This window comes from Carassius carassius, chromosome 18 (assembly GCF_963082965.1).
Source record: "Carassius carassius chromosome 18, fCarCar2.1, whole genome shotgun sequence".
NCBI lineage: Eukaryota > Metazoa > Chordata > Actinopteri > Cypriniformes > Cyprinidae > Carassius > Carassius carassius.
This window is the reverse complement of record NC_081772.1, coordinates 23,678,182-23,701,525: the sequence shown is the minus strand read 5'-3', so window position 1 is coordinate 23,701,525 and position 23,344 is coordinate 23,678,182. Positions and strand designations below refer to the sequence as shown.

At 35.7% G+C, this 23,344-nt stretch overlaps 2 protein-coding genes across 2 annotated transcripts in view; one reads left to right on the top strand and one right to left on the bottom strand.

Moving 5' to 3' along the window:
- Window positions 1-5,996: 5,996 nt before the first annotated feature.
- On the bottom strand, window positions 5,997-16,018 carry LOC132091946 (potassium channel subfamily K member 3-like). The gene is made up of 2 exons (XM_059498018.1): window positions 15,456-16,018; window positions 5,997-7,921 (listed from the first exon to the last, which is right to left on the bottom strand). The coding sequence occupies exons 1-2, from the start codon at window positions 15,907-15,909 to the stop codon at window positions 7,032-7,034; spliced, it is 1,344 nt and encodes a 447-aa protein (XP_059354001.1). The 5' UTR covers window positions 15,910-16,018; the 3' UTR covers window positions 5,997-7,031.
- A 2,398-nt stretch (window positions 16,019-18,416) lies between these two features.
- The window catches only part of LOC132092710 (ectonucleotide pyrophosphatase/phosphodiesterase family member 1-like), an 80,596-nt gene continuing 75,668 nt past the window's right edge, over window positions 18,417-23,344 (top strand). The window contains exons 1-3 of the mRNA XM_059499064.1: window positions 18,417-18,651; window positions 21,997-22,069; window positions 22,487-22,615. Of these exons, the coding sequence (XP_059355047.1) occupies window positions 18,523-18,651; window positions 21,997-22,069; window positions 22,487-22,615 (331 nt within the window). The 5' untranslated portion in view covers window positions 18,417-18,522. The remainder of the gene's footprint in view (window positions 18,652-21,996; window positions 22,070-22,486; window positions 22,616-23,344) is intronic.

Here is a 23,344-nt window from a genome sequence, read left to right as displayed (position 1 = left end):
TCCTTTTACGTTTTCACCACGTTTAATCAACATTTCACTAGTTCATTTTAGTAGTGTTGTGATATGTAATTATAGCTAGTAAAATGCTGCAAAAAGGGTTTTAGATTTTTGTCCTTTTACACTGCAAGACAAGGCATCAAGCTATTCGGATGCTTTGTAAAGTAAACTTTTTAATTATACATAATTCATGCATTAGCGGAATTAATATAGACCCTATAGATAGATATGTGTGTGTGTAATTTTCAGTTTATTAACTTTGTTGATAGTTACTTACATATTTTTGGTTTACTATAATGATCCTGCTTGAAATATGTTTTATATTTGACCAGGTTTTGGGTTCCTGAGTAGCAAAATGCTCGTGACACTCATTTCTGTGTTTCACATTTCATAAATAGTCCAATCACTGTAATAAATCTTTTTTAAATTGCTTAAACCAAAAGATGAAAACATAAGATAAAAGCTGTTATTTCTCTCTTTGGACAGCAAAATTATTCCATGTCATCTGCCCTTTTTATTGTACGCATACAAATTATAGTACCATATTTAGCAGGTTTTAATGAGCAGGGATCTGTTTGTCATTTCCTGCATGTCAAGTATATCTAGTGAAGGACATCAGGACCCCTGTGAGTCAGCAGACGTCAGCCGGTCCCCTCAGACTCACTGTATTGATGCTCTCAGAAACCCCATTGCTTTCAATTAACCTTTCACTTTAGACCACTGACGCAAATGCAGACAAGATGAGAGGTTTCTGAATGTTTCATCAAGGTTCGTTTGCAATAAAACACGACTGGGCAGCTTGTAACGCTGATTAACCGCTTAATTCTATGGTAACATCAAATATGACATGTTTTGGAAATTAGACAATTAAACAAGTCTTTATTTGCTGTCTTAATTTGGCAGATGATACAAAGCCAGTTATTTAGAGCTACTTTTAGCGCTAACTGTGTTATTTTCTCGCTCTTTATCTTTCTCTCACTGCAGTCTATTTAAGTATGTGTTCTTTGTGCCATAAACTGTGTTTGTACAGACAGTCCTGAAGCTGCAGGGACCGAAAAGCAACATTTGAAAGGACAGACTGCCACTTAAAGATTTCCTTCTAAGTGAGACTATTTGACGATGACACCTGAACTGACCATTTGAACTTTAAAAAAAGAAAAAGAAAAGAATAATCGGATTAAAATAAATGTGATGAAAACTTTAATGAATCAATTATTATTATTATTATTGAGATACAGTATTGGACCGCTAAGAACAAATAAACGGAATAATAATTAAATAAATAAAAATGTCCTTAAGGAAAACTGAATGAATAATTCATGAGATAAAATTATCTATTTAATTATTTATTGCTTACCTATCCATTCATTCCTTAATTTTAGTGGTCAAATATTGAAATAAAGAAACGAATAAATAGCCTACATTTAGCTCATTAAATATTCGTTCGATTTCCCTTTAGGGCATTTCTTTTATTTACTATTTATTTTTTTGAATATTTTAATATGAATATGAATATATATATATATTATTTTTATTTAATATTGAAACAAAAAAAATATATGTATTTGTAAAAAAAAAAAAAAAAAACTTCAGCTATTAAACTCAATGAAAAGTTAAACTCATTTTCTGATATTTAAGCTGATTCTTGCCTTGCATTTGAACATTTGCACAGGAAGTGAGGTAGACTGGTGCAGAGGGCTCCTGAGCACATGCTGAAACATCAGTAAGAGTTCAGTCAGCAGTGTTGCGTAACAGAGGACTCCTGCGTCCCGAGGGCTCTGTCAGACACATCAGAAGAGTCCCACACAGTCAAATGCTCAACCAATGTATAATATTCCTAGTTAGGCCTACTCAGTGTTCTATATGAGTTTTGTTTTTGCTGTATAATAGGTATATAATATACACTGTCACACTTTGCCTTTAACACTACGATAAAAGCCAGGAACGAGTCAGCAGAGCTTTGATGAGGTGCACTGAGGTAAGAAACGGTTATAAAATGCTCATTAAATTCACAATTTATATTCTGTATGACATTCCTTCTGCCTCTTCAGTAAATCGTAAACTCGGTCGCAGTCTTGTTATTTTTTAACGCCTGCATAATTTCAGTTTGTCCTCGTCTGAAACGTGAGGGCATCTGATCTCAGCTGAGTGGTTTTGACGCTGATAGAAGCTGAAGTTGGTGACGTATAAGAGGCTCTGCGAGTCCCTCACGTGACAGAGGAATGTCACAGCTGCGTGAGCCGTGTTTGTATTCTTTAATCAGCCCACAAAACCTCAAGCTCCCGCTCTTTTCGTTCCTCTCTCTTTATGAAAAAGGGCTTGAGACTTGGCTTGAGTTCTGAAATGTTTTAAAAACGAGTTTGAAGCCGTCCAGCATCTACAAGCTGATACCAGTCATTGTAAATGTTGAATATTAGATTATTTAAATGTTATATTCATGCCATACATCCACAATTACATTATTCATCAGTTGTTTAATTAGTTGTCGACCATCTTGCATTGCAAAAACAAGTCAAACTGTTAGACATTTCTAATTCACACGACTATTGTGAAGCAAAAGATGCGTGTTTGTAAGAAACAAATCCATCAAGGCATTTTATTTTAGCTTTCTCCAGTGAAAAAGTCCATCCCCTGTTGTCCTCTCACATCAAAATGCACTTATTTATTTATAACTATTTTGGACTGTAAACAGTTTGACCTGTGCATATTTCTCTCCTGATTCTGGCGAGATGACTTGTTCATGGGAGAAAACAATATCATGAATGGATTACTCTTATTACAGAAGGAAACTATGATGTAAATCATCTTAATCTTACAAACATAGAGCTTTTCACTTCCCAAGACATTCACTGATGGGCCGGAGAGGTGTGGATTATTGTGATGTTTTTATCAGCTGTTTGGACTGACGGCACCCATTCACTTCGGAGGAGCAAGTGATGTAACGTTGAATTTCTCCTAACCTGTTCGCATGAAGAAATAACTCATCTACATTTTAGATTAAATTAAAGATTAAAAATCTGTGCTTTTTATTAGCAATTAATAGCTACAAGACGGATTATTTGAAGAACTTGTGCGGCTTATCGACAAAAACGATATTAATACATATTTAACATCATGTATTTATTGAACAGACAGCTGGGACATAAGTTGATTATGAGCGCAAAATACAATAAAATAGTTGAAAAATACATCCTTTAAGAATGACATTTAATAGGCGCGTTCAAATAAATGCAAGAAATGTTTAGAGAATAGAAATGAGTTAATGTCAAGATTCTTCAATGAAGCAGATATATATTGATATATTCCCTCCCTTTAACAACAAAAGTACAGTGGATAAAGTGGCAAAAAGAATGATTATTTAACTGAAATGTGAACATTTCTATGCCCAAACACGCACACAAACACAGTTCTCAGTTTTAATGTGTGCCCTCCACCCAACCACTTGTCAAATAGTTTCTTTGCCCCTAGGTGGACATATTATGCAGCTTCATTCCCAAATAGAAAGAGAGGCATGGATGAAGATGATCCGAACTGACAACTTTGCTGAGAAGGGGCAATCATTTTTTTTTGCAGGAGAAGGGAGATGAAGGAGATGGGAAAAACCCACAGTGACTCAACCTTCTGAGGTAGAGTAACATTAGCAGGGATGCTCTTTGATTTACAGTCAGTTAAAGAACAAACAGGATCAAGGCAGACATTTTTTGGGGAGGTATTACACTCTATCATGTGCAATTTGTACATTTTGGAACAAACATTAGTAGCAATCTAAGGCACCCAGCAAACAATATCAAACTTGTTTTCATAAACATGACATGACAAGCACCAAATGACGGGTTATTGATATTGTAGATATGTACGCAACTATGTGAAACTAGGATGTTAATACAATAACATATTGACGTATTGCTTAGATTATATTTCCTATGTGCTAAAAGTAGCAACAACAAGCACATTTGACATTTCTAAGAAATGACAGGCCCTCGTGATCTATATGTAAAATGATTCCACTTAGGTTTTCCAAATCTTGAGTTTAGATTAGAAAACAGATTTTGATGACAGTTTAGGGTCATTAAAGGAAAAGCAGTGACATTTTGATTAGTTGCTCCAAAATTGCAAATGCATACAATGCTAGAATAGAACAAGCCACTGCTGTTTCCACCTTAAGTGTAGTTAAATCAAATTAAATATCCAGTTTCTAAAAATTTCATATTCTTACTTGCTATTATTGCTGTAAACTGTATTAATCAGCATCCTATTGCCTCATTTGAACGATTTTATAAAGACATTACCGAGAAAATTGGCCTAAAACAATGTTTGTTGGTGGTTTTATTTTTAAAAATTGGCTTGGCTTGGTTAAAATTATTTTCTAAATTGTAATAAAAGATTGCAAAACAAATATTTTCATCCATTTGGAATAACGTGATGATTTGTGCACTATAAGAGCAGAAGAAAGTATATCGGGTCCATTCAGATTTCACATGGAATTTAAAAGATAATCTGTGCACTCTTGGATACAGCGCTAATGCTTATAATTTTCATCTAAAGTGCAACTTCAAATACAATATAATCCTATTTAATTATATAATCCAATATTATTTTAAAACATAGATGATACAATAGCTACAATAATGCAAACAAATAATTATTCAGACAAACATAGTGATGGGTTAAAATAATAGTGGATATAAAAACAGAAAAGATAAATGAACAATACAACTCGTTGTGAATGTGAGTTTAAGTGTGGAACAAAACATAATCATATAGACCTTAGTCAGGTTAGATATCATATTTAATTTGACATGGATTAAAAAAAAGGCTATAAGGAATATACTTGCAGTCTTTACCAATTTATAAAGCCCCTCAAAATGTAATTTTCACAACTCACAACTTTTCAAACTGTTATGTGTTTGAGTTTCTGTTTGCTGAAAGTTTTTCCAAAAAGTTTTTCCAATTGGCATGTTGTTCAACAGCAATGCAATCCTTTGAATGCACTTCCATCCCTCAAAGCCTTGTTTTCACTGAATGCTGCAGAGATTACATAAATTGTAGGCTTAAACCTGCAAACGGTTCCATGGTTCTGAAGACAAAATGTTTTATGAACAGGTTTTTTGATTAAATGTCAGAAATAAGGTGCGTGGTTTACACAAGCTCAAGATATTTTCACATTTTAGTCTATGACAAACTACATCAGTAGTAACAAGTGACTAAATGACATTGCAGAAGTTACTGATTAGACACTTTTCACAGCTTTGTTGTGTTTATAATCGCACTCTTGTAAACTATTTTGATTCAAGCTTTCAAAGAGGCCATATCACGTTGCTAAAAATAACAATTTTGTGCATTTGGTGTAATGCAATGTTAGTGCGGTTAAAGGTTCACAAAACATTATTTTCTACATACTGTACACGCCTTTCTGAGAAGCGATGTGTGCTCTGATTGGCCAGCTATTCAGTGCTATCCATTGGCCAACTATCCAGTATCCATGATTGGCTGAATGCCTCAAGCGTGTGACAGAAATGTTAACATACTGTGAAGCCGTGTGTCCCAGCGCGACGAGACAAAACCAATAAAACCCATAACAAACGAGGCATTGGTTGCTTCCAGTGGGGACATAATTACTGATTATAATGACTTATACTGTCTTTTTATGCCTTGCATTGAATATCGCGCCACGTAAACATAAAACCAGCATTTTGTAATTGGAGAAACGACAAACAACGAGCGCTACTCTGTACTGCTCAAAACTCTCGTTTGAACCATCAGTGGCAAATCCTTTAAATATGAAAACGTACTTACAGACTGTGAGTCAGAAGCGCCAGACTGTCCTTGCAAAGTTGGAATTGCACCTCTTTATAGAAACAGCCTTTGTGCACAACCCTAACCAGGATCAGCATACAGTCCTCTGTAAAATGCGCTGCACACATCAGTATATTTGGGTTAAACTGTTCTGGAACAGTGTTGTAAATTCAACTTAACCACTGATTTCTAGTGTTGTGTTTTCGCTTTCACAGTGAAAAACAGCGTCTCCACGACGTGATGGCAGCAGCAACAATATTACAGAGAGACTCAAAGTTACGCCTTCTCTCTTTGCGTGAACATTTGGGCAGCGTTATGCAAATCTTCCCACACAATGACGTAGACATGTGGGGGCATGTTTAAAACGAGGCGTTTTAGGAGGGCTTGGAAGAGTCTTAACTTTTATAAAGAATATCACTTTTGGTTTGAGACTTTAGTCTTTGCCACTTTAGGGATCTCATCTATGCATGAACAGCTTGTTACACTCCAAAAACAAAGGAAAACTTGAAATTGCATCATATGACCCCTTTATGAGTATTTAGTTCAGTATTTATAGCCTATGTTTAGCTTTTTAGTTCTGGCGATGCAATTTATGCTTCAAAATTCATAAAAGTTGTTTTAATTTATGAAGATTATTATGATGAACAAAACTTTGAGGGAACCAGCTAAGCTTCGGGTTGGCCTACAAAAATAAAACATCACTGCAGCACTCTGTTCCTATCAACAATTCAATATGGCACTCCCTGACCAAGGTTTATACTAATCATTAGCAAAGTTCTCATATAAAATAATAGTTTACTATTTACTTTACTAATTACTATTACTTCCTAAATCCTGCAAAGATAATAAAGTATTCACTGTAGAAACAGTTGCATCACAAAAACGATCTATTCAGCTCAAAACCAGAAGAGCCTGACACTTTGGGACTTGTTGGTTTTGAAGGACCTGCATTTACCCTTGAGCTCAGTGAAGAGCAAGCAGTTTGTGTTTTGTCTTTTCTCAAAATCCTGAACGTGTACCTCAAATGATACAGGCCTTTACCCTGTTTTTATTGCACGCTGCTACGTCCCCGGTCCTCAAGCAGCACCTGTCCCCCATCTATCACTACATTACATATATATATTTGACTGACAGAGGATCCAAGCAGCTTAGAAGCAGCGTTTTTTTCAACCCCAAGTATAACAGTGGTTGGTTTTGTAAGGCGAAAGAGATTCACATGCAATACATCCTCCAGCCCTCTAGATAGAGCTGCGGCGTTTGGAGAGTCTTTGGTAATGTGCTGGGCAGAGCAGGCCCGTGTACACTGAACTGGTGGCCGAGTGCTCCTGCAAGGCACTGCACACGCAGCCGTTGGAGTGGAGGGCGTCGGAGGTCTCGCTATGCTCCATGTAGGTGTCTGAAGTGGACAGATCATGAGAGATAATCATGGGAATTGAGTAGCGCATCTTCTCCTGGCTTTTGTACCAGAGACAAGAGCACATAGACTGGAAATGCAGCACTTCGGCGTAGACATTACACAACCCTTTCCCGGACCCTCCTCCATGGCCCGCAGTGGATGAAGATGGCGGGTCGGACATGCAATGGTTGGTTCCAGTGCCGACGGACTGCCTGTTTCGGGACAGCAACGTACGCTGTTCGGCATCGCGTCGTTCATCCTCAGCATTCATGGTCATGAAACGCAGAACCACCAGGTTCAGGAAGGCGCCGATGACCGTGAGTCCCGTGAGGATATACATGAAGCTAAACGCGACGTATTGGGGGTTGGTTTGTAACGCATTGTCTTTCTGCAGGGCTACATAGTCCCCAAAACCAATGGTGGTGAGGGTTATGAAGCAGTAATAATATGCATGGAAGAAGCTCCAGTCCTCATAGCGGGAGAAAGCGGCTGCTCCTACACACAAGGTACTCATGCAGGAAATCAAGCCAATGCACACCATGTTGGCCATCGAGACCTCGGTATTCCGAAGGCCAAGACACTTTTTGAGACGGTGCAACAGGTACTTGACAAAGGTGTTGATGCGTTCACCCAGACTCTGGAACATCACCAGGGTGAGGGGGATCCCCAGGAGGGCGTAGAACATGCAGAACACCTTCCCACCATCCGTGCTGGGGGCCGCATGACCATATCCTAGAAAATATAATGAACGTAATTCATTATTTTTAGGGTTGTCAATAATCAATCTCATAAATTATGCAATATTACGAAGTCTGTACACAGGACATTAACAGAGAGGATGAAGGCCGACACAAAAAGGAGAAAATACTGTACAGGCGAAGCAAGCTCACTGTTGTGCAAACTATAGGAAGAAAAATATTTTAAAAAATTATATCAATCAAGGTCGGGGCTTGGGCTGGGGGTTTGGTACCCCTTGGCTTTACAGGATTGGCAATTAAAGGGGCCTCGAGCCCTGTCTTCTGAAAAGTTTTGTTGGTATTTTATTTTTCTCTTACCTCCATACAAAGTAGTGTTCATAAGCACAGCTGCTTAGTTTACAGCGGTAACCAAGGAAACGCTATATCACTGCTGTTCCGTAAGCGCCACCTGCTGTCAGAGAGTGGATTTACATTTTCATTCCATCTGTGTTGGTTTTGTTTCGTGCAGGTGTCTTTTGTAGCATAATTTCTTTAATACGTTTTTTTTTTAAATGATGAAGATCTGCTCCACAGGATTCCAGTGTTAAAAATTCTCAATCTTGTTTGCTAAAATATTCCCATTTGCGATGAAAGGTGACTGTTAGTACAATATCCCTACTATCCCTGCATCTGTTCAGTTTTTTATTTTTTATTATTGAGATTCATCTTGCTTGATCATCTGTAATTGTATTTGCATTGCACTTTGATGGAGTCCAGTTGCTCTTATTATAGAAGCAGCATGAATTATTTCTTTGAGAGCGGCTCAGTCGAGCCATCTGTACATACAGGCTGCTGTTTAGAGTTCATTCTCATGTCTCTGCTTCTCTCCATCCATTCAGCTTACATCTCCTAAAATAACTCATTTTTTTCTGAATGTGCTGCAGTCACTGCAAATCCATTCAGTAGTTGAACACATATTATAAAAGGTTTGGGGATTAAATACTTAGAAAAGGTGTGAGAGAGTCGGGGGAATGGATGGTGCAAAATTAAGAATTAAAGATGTTTGCCACTGGTTAAATTACAATATAACCCATATTAAGGGACAAACATAATAGCTGATAATAATAAATATAAGGTACAAAATGTAATATATACCGTATGTACCTAAGTGTGTGCATGTGTTTGTTAAAGGCAGATCAAAGGATTATCTGGGATGCATCCACCTTTATTAGAATTACATCACTGTCAGCTCACCAGTCCCACGTCGAGGATTAATGAAATTATTAATAATCAAATTATCCTATGGCATATATAAAACAGCTTTATAGGACCCTCCACAGATGTTTCAGGATATATGAAGAAATAAAAAAATCCCATATGTATATTTATGTATATAATCATTGTTATATTTGTGTGTGTGTACACGTGCTGAGCTGTTATGTTTAGTAGGCTATATGTAATTATAGCAGTTTTGGGGCTTGACAGAATCTGGTCAGATGTCCCGCTACTGTCACTTTTAATCATTCACATCTAGCTGAAAATCGAGATGGCAAACCAGTGTTGCAGAGTCATGTGATTATATAATGCTATTTGGTTTTCTTTTTTACGCAAGACAGCATTTGGTTACTTGATAATAAACGTCAGATTCTTTGATATAGTCGTACTACATTTACAATTTTGTACAATTTTTATTATTGTTAAACACATTTGCATAAATACAGGGCTCTTATACTCACCAAGGCTGCATTTATTTTATATAATTAATACATTTAAAATAACTGTCTTATATTTTAGTATATTTTGTAATGTAAATTTATTCCTGTTATGTTAAAACTGAATTTTCAGCATCATTACTCCAGTCTTCAGAAATTATCGTTATATACTCATCTGGCATTTAAGAAATGTTGTTTTGTGGAAACCGCAATGCATTTTTTTTTTTTGTGATAATTTGATGATTTTCTTTGATGAATAGAAAGTTCAAGTTCAGTTTGCAGTTTAAGCTGTTGTGATGCTCATTCACAGATTATTGTTATTGTTTTGTTATTGTATTGTTGGTTATTGTTTCTAGATTATTGTGTAGAGTGATCACATGCATTTCAAATAATTACTAAAAGCTTAATTGGCCAAAAAAATGAACTTTTCACAAAAAATAAATAAATATGTATATATATATATATATATATATATATATATATATTCACAGCTTTTTTGATCCTGACATGAAATGTTATGAATAAAGAATGGTATCAAAACATCCTGCAAGAGCGACTTCTTCCAACAGTACATGAGCAATTTGGTGATGATCTGTGCATTTTCCATCATGACGAAGCACCATGTCACAGAGTGATAAAGAAGTGGCTCGAAGATCATTACATTGAAATTTTGGATTTTGCCTGTGGCCAGGCAACTCCCCAAATCTCAGTCATATAGAAAACGTGTGGTCAGTCCTCAAAAGCGCAGAAGCCCAGAAATTGCGATCAACTCCGAGAACTAATAAGACAAGAATGGATCACCATCAGTCAGGATTTGGCCCAGAAGCTAATATCCAGCATGCCAGAGGAAACTGCAGAGGTTATGAAGAGCAAGGGTCAACACTGTAAATACTGACTCATTATATGTGACCCTGGACCACAAAACCAGTCTTTTAAGTCGCTGGGGTATATTTTTAGCAATAGCCAAAAAAACATTGTTTGGGTCAAAATTATTGATTTTTCTTTTATGCCAAAAATCATCAGGATGTTAAGTAAAGATCATTTTCCATGAAGATATTTTGTAAGTTTTCTACTGTAAATATATAAAAACGTAATATTTGTTTAGTAATATGCATTGCAAAGAATTCATTTGGACAATTTCAAAGGCGATTTTCTCAGTATTTAAAAAAATGTTCACCCTCAGATTCCAGATTTTCAAATAGTTGTATCTCTGCCGATATTGTCCATATATTGTCTTAATAAACCATACATCGATCGAAAGCTTATTTTTTCAGCTTTCAGATGATGTATAAATCTCAATTTCGAAAATTGACACTTAAGATCATGTGTCCATGGTCTCATATATGCTTTTTGTCAATAAAAGCATTTATAGCTTATGATATGCTTATCGTTGTTTTTCAAAAAAAAATCTACTAAAGCAGCAAACTTTACAAAACACAAAATTTGTCACTGCCAAAACTTTTGGCCATGACTGTATATTGTGCATGTTTTCCAACTTGTCCAATTCATGACCTTTCCCAAATGTCTGAACACTGAAGAAGAAAAAAAAATACAATATAGAACTATTTTCACTCAGACATTGCTAGTAAATTCCACAAACAATTACAAATAAATGGCAGGTAAGCGCTGAATTAATCTTGAAATTTTGAAAAAGATATACTAAGACTAAAATAGTATTTTATTGTAAAACATACTCCATTTTTTTACAGTGCATGCTTTATTTTATTCTGACTATAACATGTTGACATAAATATATGATATAATGCAATGCATATTATATTGTACAAAAGCTGGCACTGGGGCAGTAGCCTTTAAAAAGGGACATTTTAGTATCCAAAGATTACATATTAGTATCTTAATGATACCTATTTGTACCTTTCGAAAAGGTACTATCCCAGTGACAGCTTTTATATGCTTGTTTTTGTTTTTTGTTTTTGAGAGGGAGCATCAAGTCAAGTCAGGTTTATTAATATTGCACTTAATCCAATACAGCAGCTTTACAGAGTGTAATATAACTGCATACAGAGTTATGGGGTAATATAAGATCAGAGCTTTGTTTGGATGCAGAAACAGGTCTTTCATGATGACTGATGGTGACTGTCCATGCAAAGCACCAGTGTTGCTGTCACTTCTGGGCAACTGGCCATGTGTCACACTGGATGAACATGTATCCACATATAGTAAGCATAACTGCGCTGCACAAAGTCATGCTAACAACATCCCAAGGCCATTTGCTTAAACATCTGTTTCTCAGATATCCAGCCGGTTTGTGGAGTAGATAAGATTCCGTCAACCTTTCAACCTGTCTTCATTTGTGCATTCATTTATGCATGCATTAACCCAATCACTATTTAAAAATTGAGCATTCTGTGAGCTCAGTGGGAACATCTGTGGGACAAAGGCATAATGCAAACAATTTTGGATGAAATATTTATGGATTTAAGTGTGAGTAAAACTAAATTAGTTGTAAAAATGTTATCTCGCCATGTAGATACACCGGATCCTGTACTTAATATCAGCAAATAATGATTTTTCTGTTCGTTTTAGGGCAGGATATGTGGTGCATTGCATGTTGTAATCTCTGTATAACTTCTGTATAAGTGTTTTAGCACCGCCGGTGTCACAAAAAGGTCTGTCCAGCTGGCTGGCTGACTTTTGGTAAAGTGGCATATTAAATAAATAAAGTAATACATTCAAATGCTGCAAATGTAAGGCACTGATAGTACCTAGATTGTCCTTTTGAAACACTGGCTGGGTCACTAAAGCTGTCAAGCTGATCAACAGATTCTCTATGTGAAAAGTCGTCTGAAATGTATAAAGTGCAAAAAGCCACAGATTCCGACTGATGTATGACCTGCTGCTCTGCTGGCCAGGAGGCTATTTGTTTTTTCAGTTCGCATTCTTTCCATTCAAAACACTCCTTCCCTGCAGAGGAGGACAGAAGAGGTGCTCATGTCCTGCTGCACTGTCGCCGGACCCTGGAACTCTACTCATCCCACATCTTTCACATCAACGTTCAGAACGTTTCTCTAGTGTTTTGGAATTAAAATTCCCCCAATATCCATGCTGAACAATTTAGATTTTCTTTCATTAAATTGTCAATTTGTCAACGACTTTTATTCCTTTTACACAAGACATTCACTCACTGGGCACAGCTGTGAAAGTGACAAGAAACCTGCAAGAGGCAACATAATATCATTTTGAAGAAATTTTACCACAGACATGTTTTTTAATTACCTTGGGTTGCATTATGTTACACACAGGCTAATAGTACACCTCACTCACTAATTAATTGGATGTTGGATGACTAATTAATTAGCTGACCTTACCCAGGAAGTTCAGTGTCAATAATACTAATACTACTAATAAAAATCTCTCCCCATTTCTACTAATTTTAAGTTAGTTCCTAAATGTGGTAAGAGTCAATTTCTAACAGTAATTAACTGAAGAGGGCTCACACCCCCCCCCCCTTAATATTCAACATATTAAATGAGTTTTAAAACAAGTTTTGAATGATCTTTTTAAGCTATACCTTCATCTGTGGGCGAGTCACTTGCTATAAAATCTTCCCATCTTTAAATCAACTGATCTGGTCACCGTGCAAACTAAACTTGACTGTAAGGATGTAAGGAAGGAAGATTTCTGAGATAGTATTGATATTCGGGCGTACACATCTGCCTCAATATCTATGCTGGTTACGGTCCTGCTTGGTTATACAGAACTGCGGGCTGATAATTACAGCACGAACTTCCACTAGACTAATGGATCAGGTTAGCTGAGTGAACTAAGCTGATACCACAGACAGCAGATAGTAAACAGTTCCTTGTTTACAGAGTGTCCTGCATTGACAATAAGGTGCTGGCAGGCTGGTTGCTTAACTGATGATTAGATTACTCATGGCAAGTGTACACAGTAACCTGATCTATAGCAGACACATGAAACAGACCTGACCATGGATGTGTCTGATAAGAGGAAACACAGCACACATGACAATGGAAAAATTAATTAAGTTGAGTTTTTGTGAATCCTAAAATGCGGTTGAGATTTTAATATGATTTACAGTCCATTACATAATGATCCGAGTTTAGTCTATAATTTAGTCATTATATAGTATGGAAGAGACTTAATATGCAAACTTAATGTTTTCGGGGAAAATAACTGTATGTTAATTGCAATTTAATAAAACTTTATTATAGTTTAAATTTATATTAAATGCAAGTAGTTGAACTTACAGTAAGAGTGTTTTTGACCCACCTACATAATACTTAAGTGCAACTTTAAGTGCACGGTTAATGTTTATTACCGAAGCAGTTTTAACACAGTTGAAACTGTAACCAAGTACTTTAGCGTGTTTGTCAGTGCATCAAAATAAATGTACTTCCTTTACAAACCTTATTAAACCTAATGATTTAAAGTGTATTTAATTTTATGATTTATGTATTAAATTTTTTTGACATTGTCACAAAGTATATTATATATTATATATAATACAAATACACAGATGTATTATAAATGCATAAGGGAAAGTATTGTTGGTCCCTGTTTGTTTGTTTGTTTATAATTACCTTTCAATTTTTGTTCCATATATTTGTTCCACTCACACACACACACACACACACACACACACACATATATATATATACCATCAAATGCACAAAATCTTTCTCTCAAATTATATGAAATGATAAATATGCAACTATAATATTACACAAGAACAATAAATAAATGTTTGATGTCATTTTAGATTAAGCACAGCAGGTCACACTGCAGGACATTGCTGTCACTGCTCGACATGTCATGTCAACTCCGTATTTCCTATTGCCGTGAGACAATGAAACAGAGAGACACGGACAGATGAAGGCTGGTCACTGAACATGGTCTGTTGGTCTTTGGATGAATTAAAAGACCTCGTACAACCCTCCTCTGTCAGCTAAGTGTCTGATTCTTCAAGAGCTGTCCAGTGTCACACACAGAGTACACTGCCAAGCTAAACCAAAGCCCACAGATGACTTAACATCTCTAGGAAGTCTGACTTTTTCTGAAGGTTGTGTAAGTTTAAGTACACACACTCTCGCTGGGTTGGTATCTTTTCAAAAGGTACACTTTTCGACCTTTCAGGTACTAATATGTACCTTTATTGTACCAATATGGACTCTTTGGGTACAAAGGTGTGCCTTTTGAAAAGGTTTTTCTGAGAGTGCATAAGCTATCTTTGTCCCTGCTGGACAATCCAGTTTGAGCTGGTCGCAGTGTTTTTGGAACATAGTAAGAGGACGTGTTGTGGCTGGTCTTTAAGATGCTCATTTGTTTGACCAGACCCCTAACAATCACTGCGGCCCCCTTAAGCTATAGTATGAGGAGAATGTAGATGATCTGCTGCTGATCCACCAGCTTTAAACAGCTAATAGCCAACTAATGATCATGTTAGATCAGCCAATGTCTTGACTGTACCACATGCCACCCTAGATCTACTAAATACCAATTTAGAGCAACTAACAGACGATTTAGCCCATCTAATAACCATCTTAGACTAAGAAATCAGTTAGCATGTTCGAAACACAGCTACTATTTTAAACTGGGGTTTCTATTATTTAAACACTCCCAAAATGATTTACAAGGCAATTAATCATCAGAAAATAAATTCATTTGGATTAATTCAGCGTAACAAGTAACAAAACACATGCGGTGTATTTTATTGTCTAAAATCCTCGTACTTTACTAATCAAACTGACGCAAATACAGATAAGTGGGCGACCAAGAACTAATTTATGATTTATCATGATCATATTCGCACAGTCTCGTATGACGAACTTGAACAAAACCACAGCAATTAAAAAAAGTTGACGGACACGAGATCTGGATATCTGGATGACATACCTATAGTGGTGATAACCGTGATGGCGAAGTAAAAGGAGCCAGAGAACCTCCACTGGACTCCAGCCTTGTGCGGCTTCAGCTGCAGCACGACCCGCTCCAGCTCGTCGAAATGCACCCTGCTCAAGTTATACTTGTCCATTAGCTCTCGCTTCCGATCGTCCAGGACTTTCTTTTGGGTGATCTCCATCTTGGACTCTAAAGCGTCAAAAACAGCAGCTCCGACGAGCAAATAAGTGAAAGTGCAGATGATTAACACGAGGGTCCTGATGTTTTGTCTCTTCATGGTCAGAGCGAATGAAACGAGCAGCAAACTTTGAGGAGTGATGGTGATGAGGAAGCGCCGGACAGTTTCATTGCGACGGGGCTCACTGAGCTGTTCCTTCAGCACCACGGGCGCACATCTGCCTGTTGAGTCAACACATCTCAGCCGAGTTTCATCTTCATGACCTCCCATTGGTACAAACCGGACAGTCCGTTTACACACAGATTTTAAAGGAAGCTAAACGCATTCTCTATAATAACCTCATTTTATATAGGGTGGGTTCAGCAAACATCAGGGAAAGTGGGACAAATAAGAACAATGAAATGTAACAATGGTTCAAAAATAAAATTGCATGACATAACCATAGTGGAGGCGATCTAGCTTCAAGTAATATATATATATATATATATATATATATATATATATATATATATATATATATATATATATATTTGAAGAAAGTGAATAACCATCATTGATTTTCATAGTATTTTTTGATATGAAAGTCAATGGCTGCCAATTGTCAACTGTTTGTATGCCAGCATTCTTCAAAATATCTTCTTATGTTCAACAGAAGGAAGAAAGTTATACAGGTTTGGAACATCTATCCTGGATAGAATCTGGATGTTTTGTGATATCCATACTATAGCACATGTCTGAAAGGGATTTTACATGGTTTCTAGTTACTGCTGGTCCAAGCTGATTTCGATAATGGATTAGCTGGACTGTCGGGTTGTGGGGCTGAAACCAAACTGGTAGACCTTAATTAAGTTGGTAAAAGCATTTAGTTCAGCTTTCACCAGTAACATACCTTTCACTATTAAAAAAAACAGCATATTTGTTATTCCAATGAGATAAGCATTTACAGAAGGATTACGATGACACAGACTAAACAATATTGTAACTATTGTATTTTTTTTTATAAAAGTTTTGTAGTATTTCACATACTTTTAGAACAGCCTCACTTAGCTTATGATTAGTCCCACAAAACATTTCAAATGAAATGCAGTGCCTATGTATGCTCAAATGCCCACATCGCATTAAGATTAATACATACAATTTAGTAAAATCTTCCAAAACTGTCCTAATTTCGAATAATAAAAAAAATTACATTATAAAAATTCAATTGATGTTGATCAATAATTGAGCTTAATGTAATGACCTCTCTCTGTATTGTTCATTCCTCCTTCATTTCCTGAAGGATGTGGTAAGTGAGACTAAATGAATTAGGAATGTGATACTGTCAGCTCAGATAATCAGCCTCGCTGGCTCTGCCCATGTTCAGACAACAGATACCACAGATATCCCACAGTAACAATCAGCAAAAAAACTGCCATCTTCATTTGGATAGAAACACTGATAGAAATAATAAAACTGTCATAGGCAAAAAAAAAGTTTTATTCATAATTTTATGGTTTGTTGATTCAAAAACCATTTCTTATACTGAGGTCATATATAAAAAAAATACCAAAAATTAAATACAGATCTGTATTTAGATCTGTATATAGTCAAATGACTTAGCCTAACTCTAACCTTCAGGTCACGCTCATATACGTAATTACTGAATGTCGAGTAAATAGTTAAGTGTACATGCATCGACTGACCATGAGGAGGCATAGTTGTGCAATACATCCATGTAGTAAAGCAGATACAAGCCTCTTTTATGCATATTGAGGTCGTCATAACGTAATGCACCAATTCGTGCGGAATCTGACAGAATGCATTCATTAATAAATAAAGACTTGGACCTTGATGGTGCAGCATATTTTGCATGTTACTCAGTGGCTGGATAGGTGTTTTGCAATGCAAATTACAGCCAAAACCAGTATTGGCATGTACCTTACGGTTAATCTCCCACACTTTAACATGCAGAGTCTATTTGACATATCCAAACAAAGGTTTTCCTCCCCAAAACAGTTCAAAACACTGTCTGCAAAAAAAGTGCAAACATTTTATCTTTAGGGGTACAATAGCTTGTCACTTGGGCAATATCCTTCGGTGGTTTATGCTGGTGCATTGCTGGTTTATGCTGGTGCTTTACTGGTTTATGCTGGTCCTTTGCTGGTTTATGCTGGTGCTTTACTGGTTTATGCTGGTCCTTTGCTGGTTTAAGATGGTGCTTTACTGGTTTATGCTGGTCCTTTGCTGGTCTTAAGGTGGTTGGACCAGTTTAGGACCAGCTAAGGACGAGCTTAAACCAGCATCCCGGCTTCAAAACATACCTAACCAGCATATGCTGTTTTTTTTCCTTTTTCAACAGGCACACCTATTTGCTTTTATAATAGTAACATAAACGTACTTATTACTACATTAAGAGTACATCTCACTATTCTAAGGTATTAATATGCACCCTTTAGGGGTAAAGAAGCAACAAATGAATCCAATTAAAGACACTCCCCCAGTGACAAGCTGTTAAAAGTACAATCTTTGCACCTTTTTTTTCTGACAGTGTATACCCAACGCTCCTAATGTTGCAAGCGTCAGTGAAATTAAAGAAGAGCTTTCATAAATCAGTCAAAGACGCTGTTCCAAACACGATATACATCATATGTCGCCAGATTACAAAGGTAATTTCAGTGCACCCATTCTTTGCCCCAGTCGTCGACGGCCCTTTCTCTGGTTACAATATAATTACAACAGGAGCAGAGGGCATGTGCTGCCGCTCGTGTTACCTTTGGTTGACTAGCCTGCTGCTGGGCGGTCCTTGAACTGCACTGACTACAAAGTCACCAGAGAACAAAGTTTGAAATGAGTCCTTGCGAAACAAACCTGTGTGACGCACTCTGAGCGAGCGCGCGAGCAATAATGGACTCAGCCAAGCGGGATGAACACATGAGCGAGCACGCCGCCAACCTACTGGGGACACCACAGAGGTCCAAACGGACACAGAGCGCCACAAAAACACAGTCAAGATACCTGAAAATCCTCTGTGCGGTAAGCGAAGCCTCATTGGACGCTATGGGGGAAATAAAAGCGGGTGTCTGAGACTGGGTTAAACAAGTAACCCATGACTGACTCGTTGGTACTCATTTAACCTTTATTCTTACTGGTTTGTATAAGGATAAAGACTTCATTTTGTTATTTTTATTTATTTATTTCAAGTGAGTTTACATACAGTTTGTGGACAAGACTATAGTAGAGTGTATAGTCTGTATATATTATACACATGGGCTAAACTACACTCTAAAAAAATGCTGGGTTATTTTGACCCAACATTGGGTCACATATGGATTAAACCCAACCGTTGGGTTAAATTTGTGCATTCAATTCTAAACCCAAAAGTTGAGTTATTCCAAATTTGACCCAAAGTTGGGTGAAAAAATAACCCAGCATTTTTTTAGAATGAGATATTGAGGCTTAAGTGGCACTTCATCAAAAATGTATGTGTATATTTTTAGGAGAATTATATTGTGTGTAAAGTTTCTCTGTCTGTTTTTCCCCATTTCTTTTTTCTTTGTTTTTGTAAATTCTGTTTCACCATTCCTGCTGTTAGAAGTAGACTGTTTTAGCTGAGATTTTAGCTCACATTTGCATCATTACCCATCTGGATTTCCATGACCAGTGGAAACCTGGAAACAAATGTGATATCCAAGCCAGGAAAAGTCATGGAAAGGAATAGAATCTTAAAACAAAAAGTCAAGGGAATAAATTTATCAAACAGTGCTAGAACCAGTTGTTTTCTTTCTGTAAAACATTGCACTGTTTATAAAGCTGTGAAAACAAACAAGTAAGATCTGGCTGCACTAGAGATTCAGAAGAAAGGTTGATCATTACCTCTAGAAGCCAACATACAGAGTACGTCATTGTGTAATGTAGTGTTACATTATTTGAATTGAGCTGGTCAAGAACAACAATTCATTGTTTTGTTATTTCAAAGACGAAGATGCAAATTTGTGAATGGTGTACATTATGTAATATTTGATCTTGATACACACACAAACACACACACACACACACACACACACACACACATATATATATATATATATATATATATATATATATATATATATATATATATATATATATATATATATATATATATATATGTATATATATATATATATATATATATATATTTTTTTTTTTTTTTTTTTTACTTTGCTAGTATATTGACTCAAATGACCCGGTTTTGATTTAGTATGACATTCTAAATTCAGCAAAGCTGCATATTGTCTAATGTTTCCCAAACGGGAAGTCGTGGCCTAATGGTTAGAGAGTCGGACTCCCAATCGAAAGGTTGTGAGTTTGAGTCTTGGGCTGGCAGGAATTGTGGGTGGGGGGAGTGCATGTACAGTTCTCTCTCCACCCTCAATACCACGACTGAGGTGCCCTTGAGCAAGGCATCGAACCCCCAACTGCTCCCTGGGCGCCGCAGCATAAATGGCTGCCCACTGCTCTGGGTGTGTGTGTGTGTGTTTACTGCTCTGTGTGTCTGCACTTCGGATGGGTTAAATGCAGAGCACAAATTCTGAGTATGGGTCACCATACTTGGCTGAATGTCACGTCACTTTCAACTAGGGATGGGATGATAACCGGTTTTATTGATAACCGTGATAAAATGTGCTGAAGGTTAGTAATATCGTTTAAAAATGAATTATCATTAAAACCGTGTTTGATTATCGCGGTTTTAATAACTCACTATTCAACCATGTCCAGCCAGCAACAGTCTGACGCAAGCGCAGCGCACAATGTTTTTTTTGTTTTTTTTCGAGAAGGAATGGCGAAAGTCAGTGACTTTTCTATGCTTCTACACTTTTCATTGTAAGGAAGGAAATGCCACAGAATTTAATCTTTCTTTAAATTAAGTGCATAGAGTTGCTTGTTTTATTAGTTGTTTGTTGATTATTAAATATAAAACTTGCTGAAATGTTTTCAGTGTGAGCATCAACTATTTTTGAACACTTTCATCTCGTTTCAACAAAACCGTGATAATATTGATAATCGTGATAATTTTAGTCACTATAATCGTGATATTAAATTTTCATACCGTCCCATCCCTACTTTCAACTTCTCATCTCATACTTCAGCAACCCTCTATTTAAGTGGAACAATTTACTTTAAAGCTAAGAGGGAATGAAAAGTGTGTAAACGTTTAGTGAATCACACTCCACACAGTCAGGAAGAGTCAGGAAAGTGACAGTAAAGATTTAAAATGTTACAGAAGATTTCGATTTCAAATAAATGCTGTTCTTTTGAACTTTCCATTCATCAAAGTCCTGTATATAAAATCAAGGTTTGCAAAAATACTGGATTTTTTTTTAATATATACAGTACAGACCAAAAGTTTGGAAACATTACTATTTTTAATGTTTTTGAAAGAAGTTTCTTCTGCTCATCAAGCCTGCATTTATTTGATCAAAAATACAAAAAAAAAAAAACAGTAATATTGTGAAATATTATTACAACTTAAAATAATAGTTTTCTATTTTAATATATATATATATATATCACATGATCATTTAGAAATCATTCTAATATTCTGATTTATTATGAATGTTGGAAACTGTCTAATATATTTGATGAATAAAAGGTTAAAAAGAACTGCATTTATTCAAAAATAAACAAAATTCTAATAATATATATTCTAATAATATATTTTCTTTACTATCACTTTTTATCAATTTAACACATCCTTGCTGAATAAAAGTATTGATAAAAAAGTACTGAAAAAAATATGACTGCCCCCAAATTACTGACCAGTAGTGTATATTGTTATTACAAAATATTTATATTTTAAAAACATAACTTCTTTTTTTTTTTTTTTTTTTTTTATTCATCAAAGTATCCTAAAAAAGTATCACATAATCTGAAAAAATATTAAGCAGCAGAACTGTTTCCAACTTTGATAATGAATCATCATATTAGAATGATTTCTAAAGGATCATGTGATAGCCTAATGATCCTAAAAATTCAGATTTGCATCACAGAAATAAATGATAATTTAAAATATAATAAATTTATAGACAATTATTTTAAATTGTAATAATATATCACAATATTACATTTTTTTCTGTATTTTTGATCAAATAAATGCAGGCTTGATGAGCAGAAGAAACTTCTTTCAAAAACATTAAAAATAGTAATGTTTCCAAACTTTTGGTCTGTACTGTATATTTATATAAACTTTTATATATTCAATATATTCAAATAAACTTTTATTATTAAATGTTTCATGAGATTGAAGCAAATTACAGAATATTAATGCAGATGATTCCCTCTACCCTGAATCTTTTAACTACAATTGTTTTCTTTTCTTTTTTTTCTTTCTCTCTATAGGTCCTTCTGCTTGGCTTGCTGGCTTTAATTCTCACCATCATATTTATACTAAAACTCCGTTGCAGTGATAAAGGTGTCTCAGTTTACTGCTTACTACTTTTTTTTAATCTGGTTGTGATTTTAAAGCCCACCCTTTATAATATTTTTCATATAATGGTACATATATTCATATATATATATATACATATGTGTTCCTGTAGCTCAATTGGTCGCGCATTGCCTTATCAAGCGCAATGTTGGGGGTTCGATTCCCAAGGAAAACATGATAGGTAAAAATTGATAGCCTGAGTAAAATTATTTTAACAAAATGTTGTGGATAAAAGCGTCTGCTAAATGCATTAATTTAATTTAATTTAATTTAATTTAATTTAATTTAATTTAATTTAATTTAATTTAATTTAATTTAATATACAGTTATCCTTTGTGTTATATATCCACATTACATTTGATATATCATCTTGTCATGTTGTTTATTTTGTGTGTTTTCTAGTTACTGAGAGCTGTAGAAATCGCTGCTTGTCCAAAAGTCGTGACTCTAATGCAGTGTGCCACTGTGACCCTGCGTGTGTAAATGAAGGCACCTGCTGTCTGGACTACAACGAAGTGTGTCAGGAACCAAGTAAGTGACATTTTGTGCATCTTGTGTGACTTTTTCTGGTCAGATTAAATGGGATGTCTCTGATTTCATCCCTGCATACATCAGCTTTAACGTCAATGTGTCACTGATTGCTGATAAAGCAGAAAACAAAAGAAGAAGTCATCATTTAGTCAGTAAGGGACAAGGATGACTTTTGCAGAGATGTTTTGTCATTTCCGGAGCCTGGCAACACCATCTACACTCCCCTTTCACCTTTTATGTTCCACAGAAGAATGAAACTCCCAACACAATGATGTGTAAACAATGAAAGATTATTTTAATGTTTTAAGTAGTTAATTGACACTGTAATTGCAAATAGTGTAATGTAAATTAAATCAAAGGCCGCATTAGTATACTAAAGGATACAATTTCATGAATATGTTTCTTAACACACTTAAGTACACTTTTAAACAATGTCCTTTATAATAATGTTGAATTAAAAAGTTCACTTTAAAGTGTATTTTAAATAACAATGTACTTAAGTCCTGCTTAAAGCAATAGTTCACTCAAAATTGAAACTCAAACCTGTATTTTTTGGGTGAGCTAACCTTTATATGGGTCAAAAAAAAGTTTAACTTAGTGTATTCTTTGGGTGATTGGAGACATTTTGCTTACTCGTTTTGTAAATACATCACCTGAGATAGTTAATACTAGATGTGAACTCTCCCTCGGTTTATGGTAACATCACACTCCCACTTTCTCTTTGAGGAA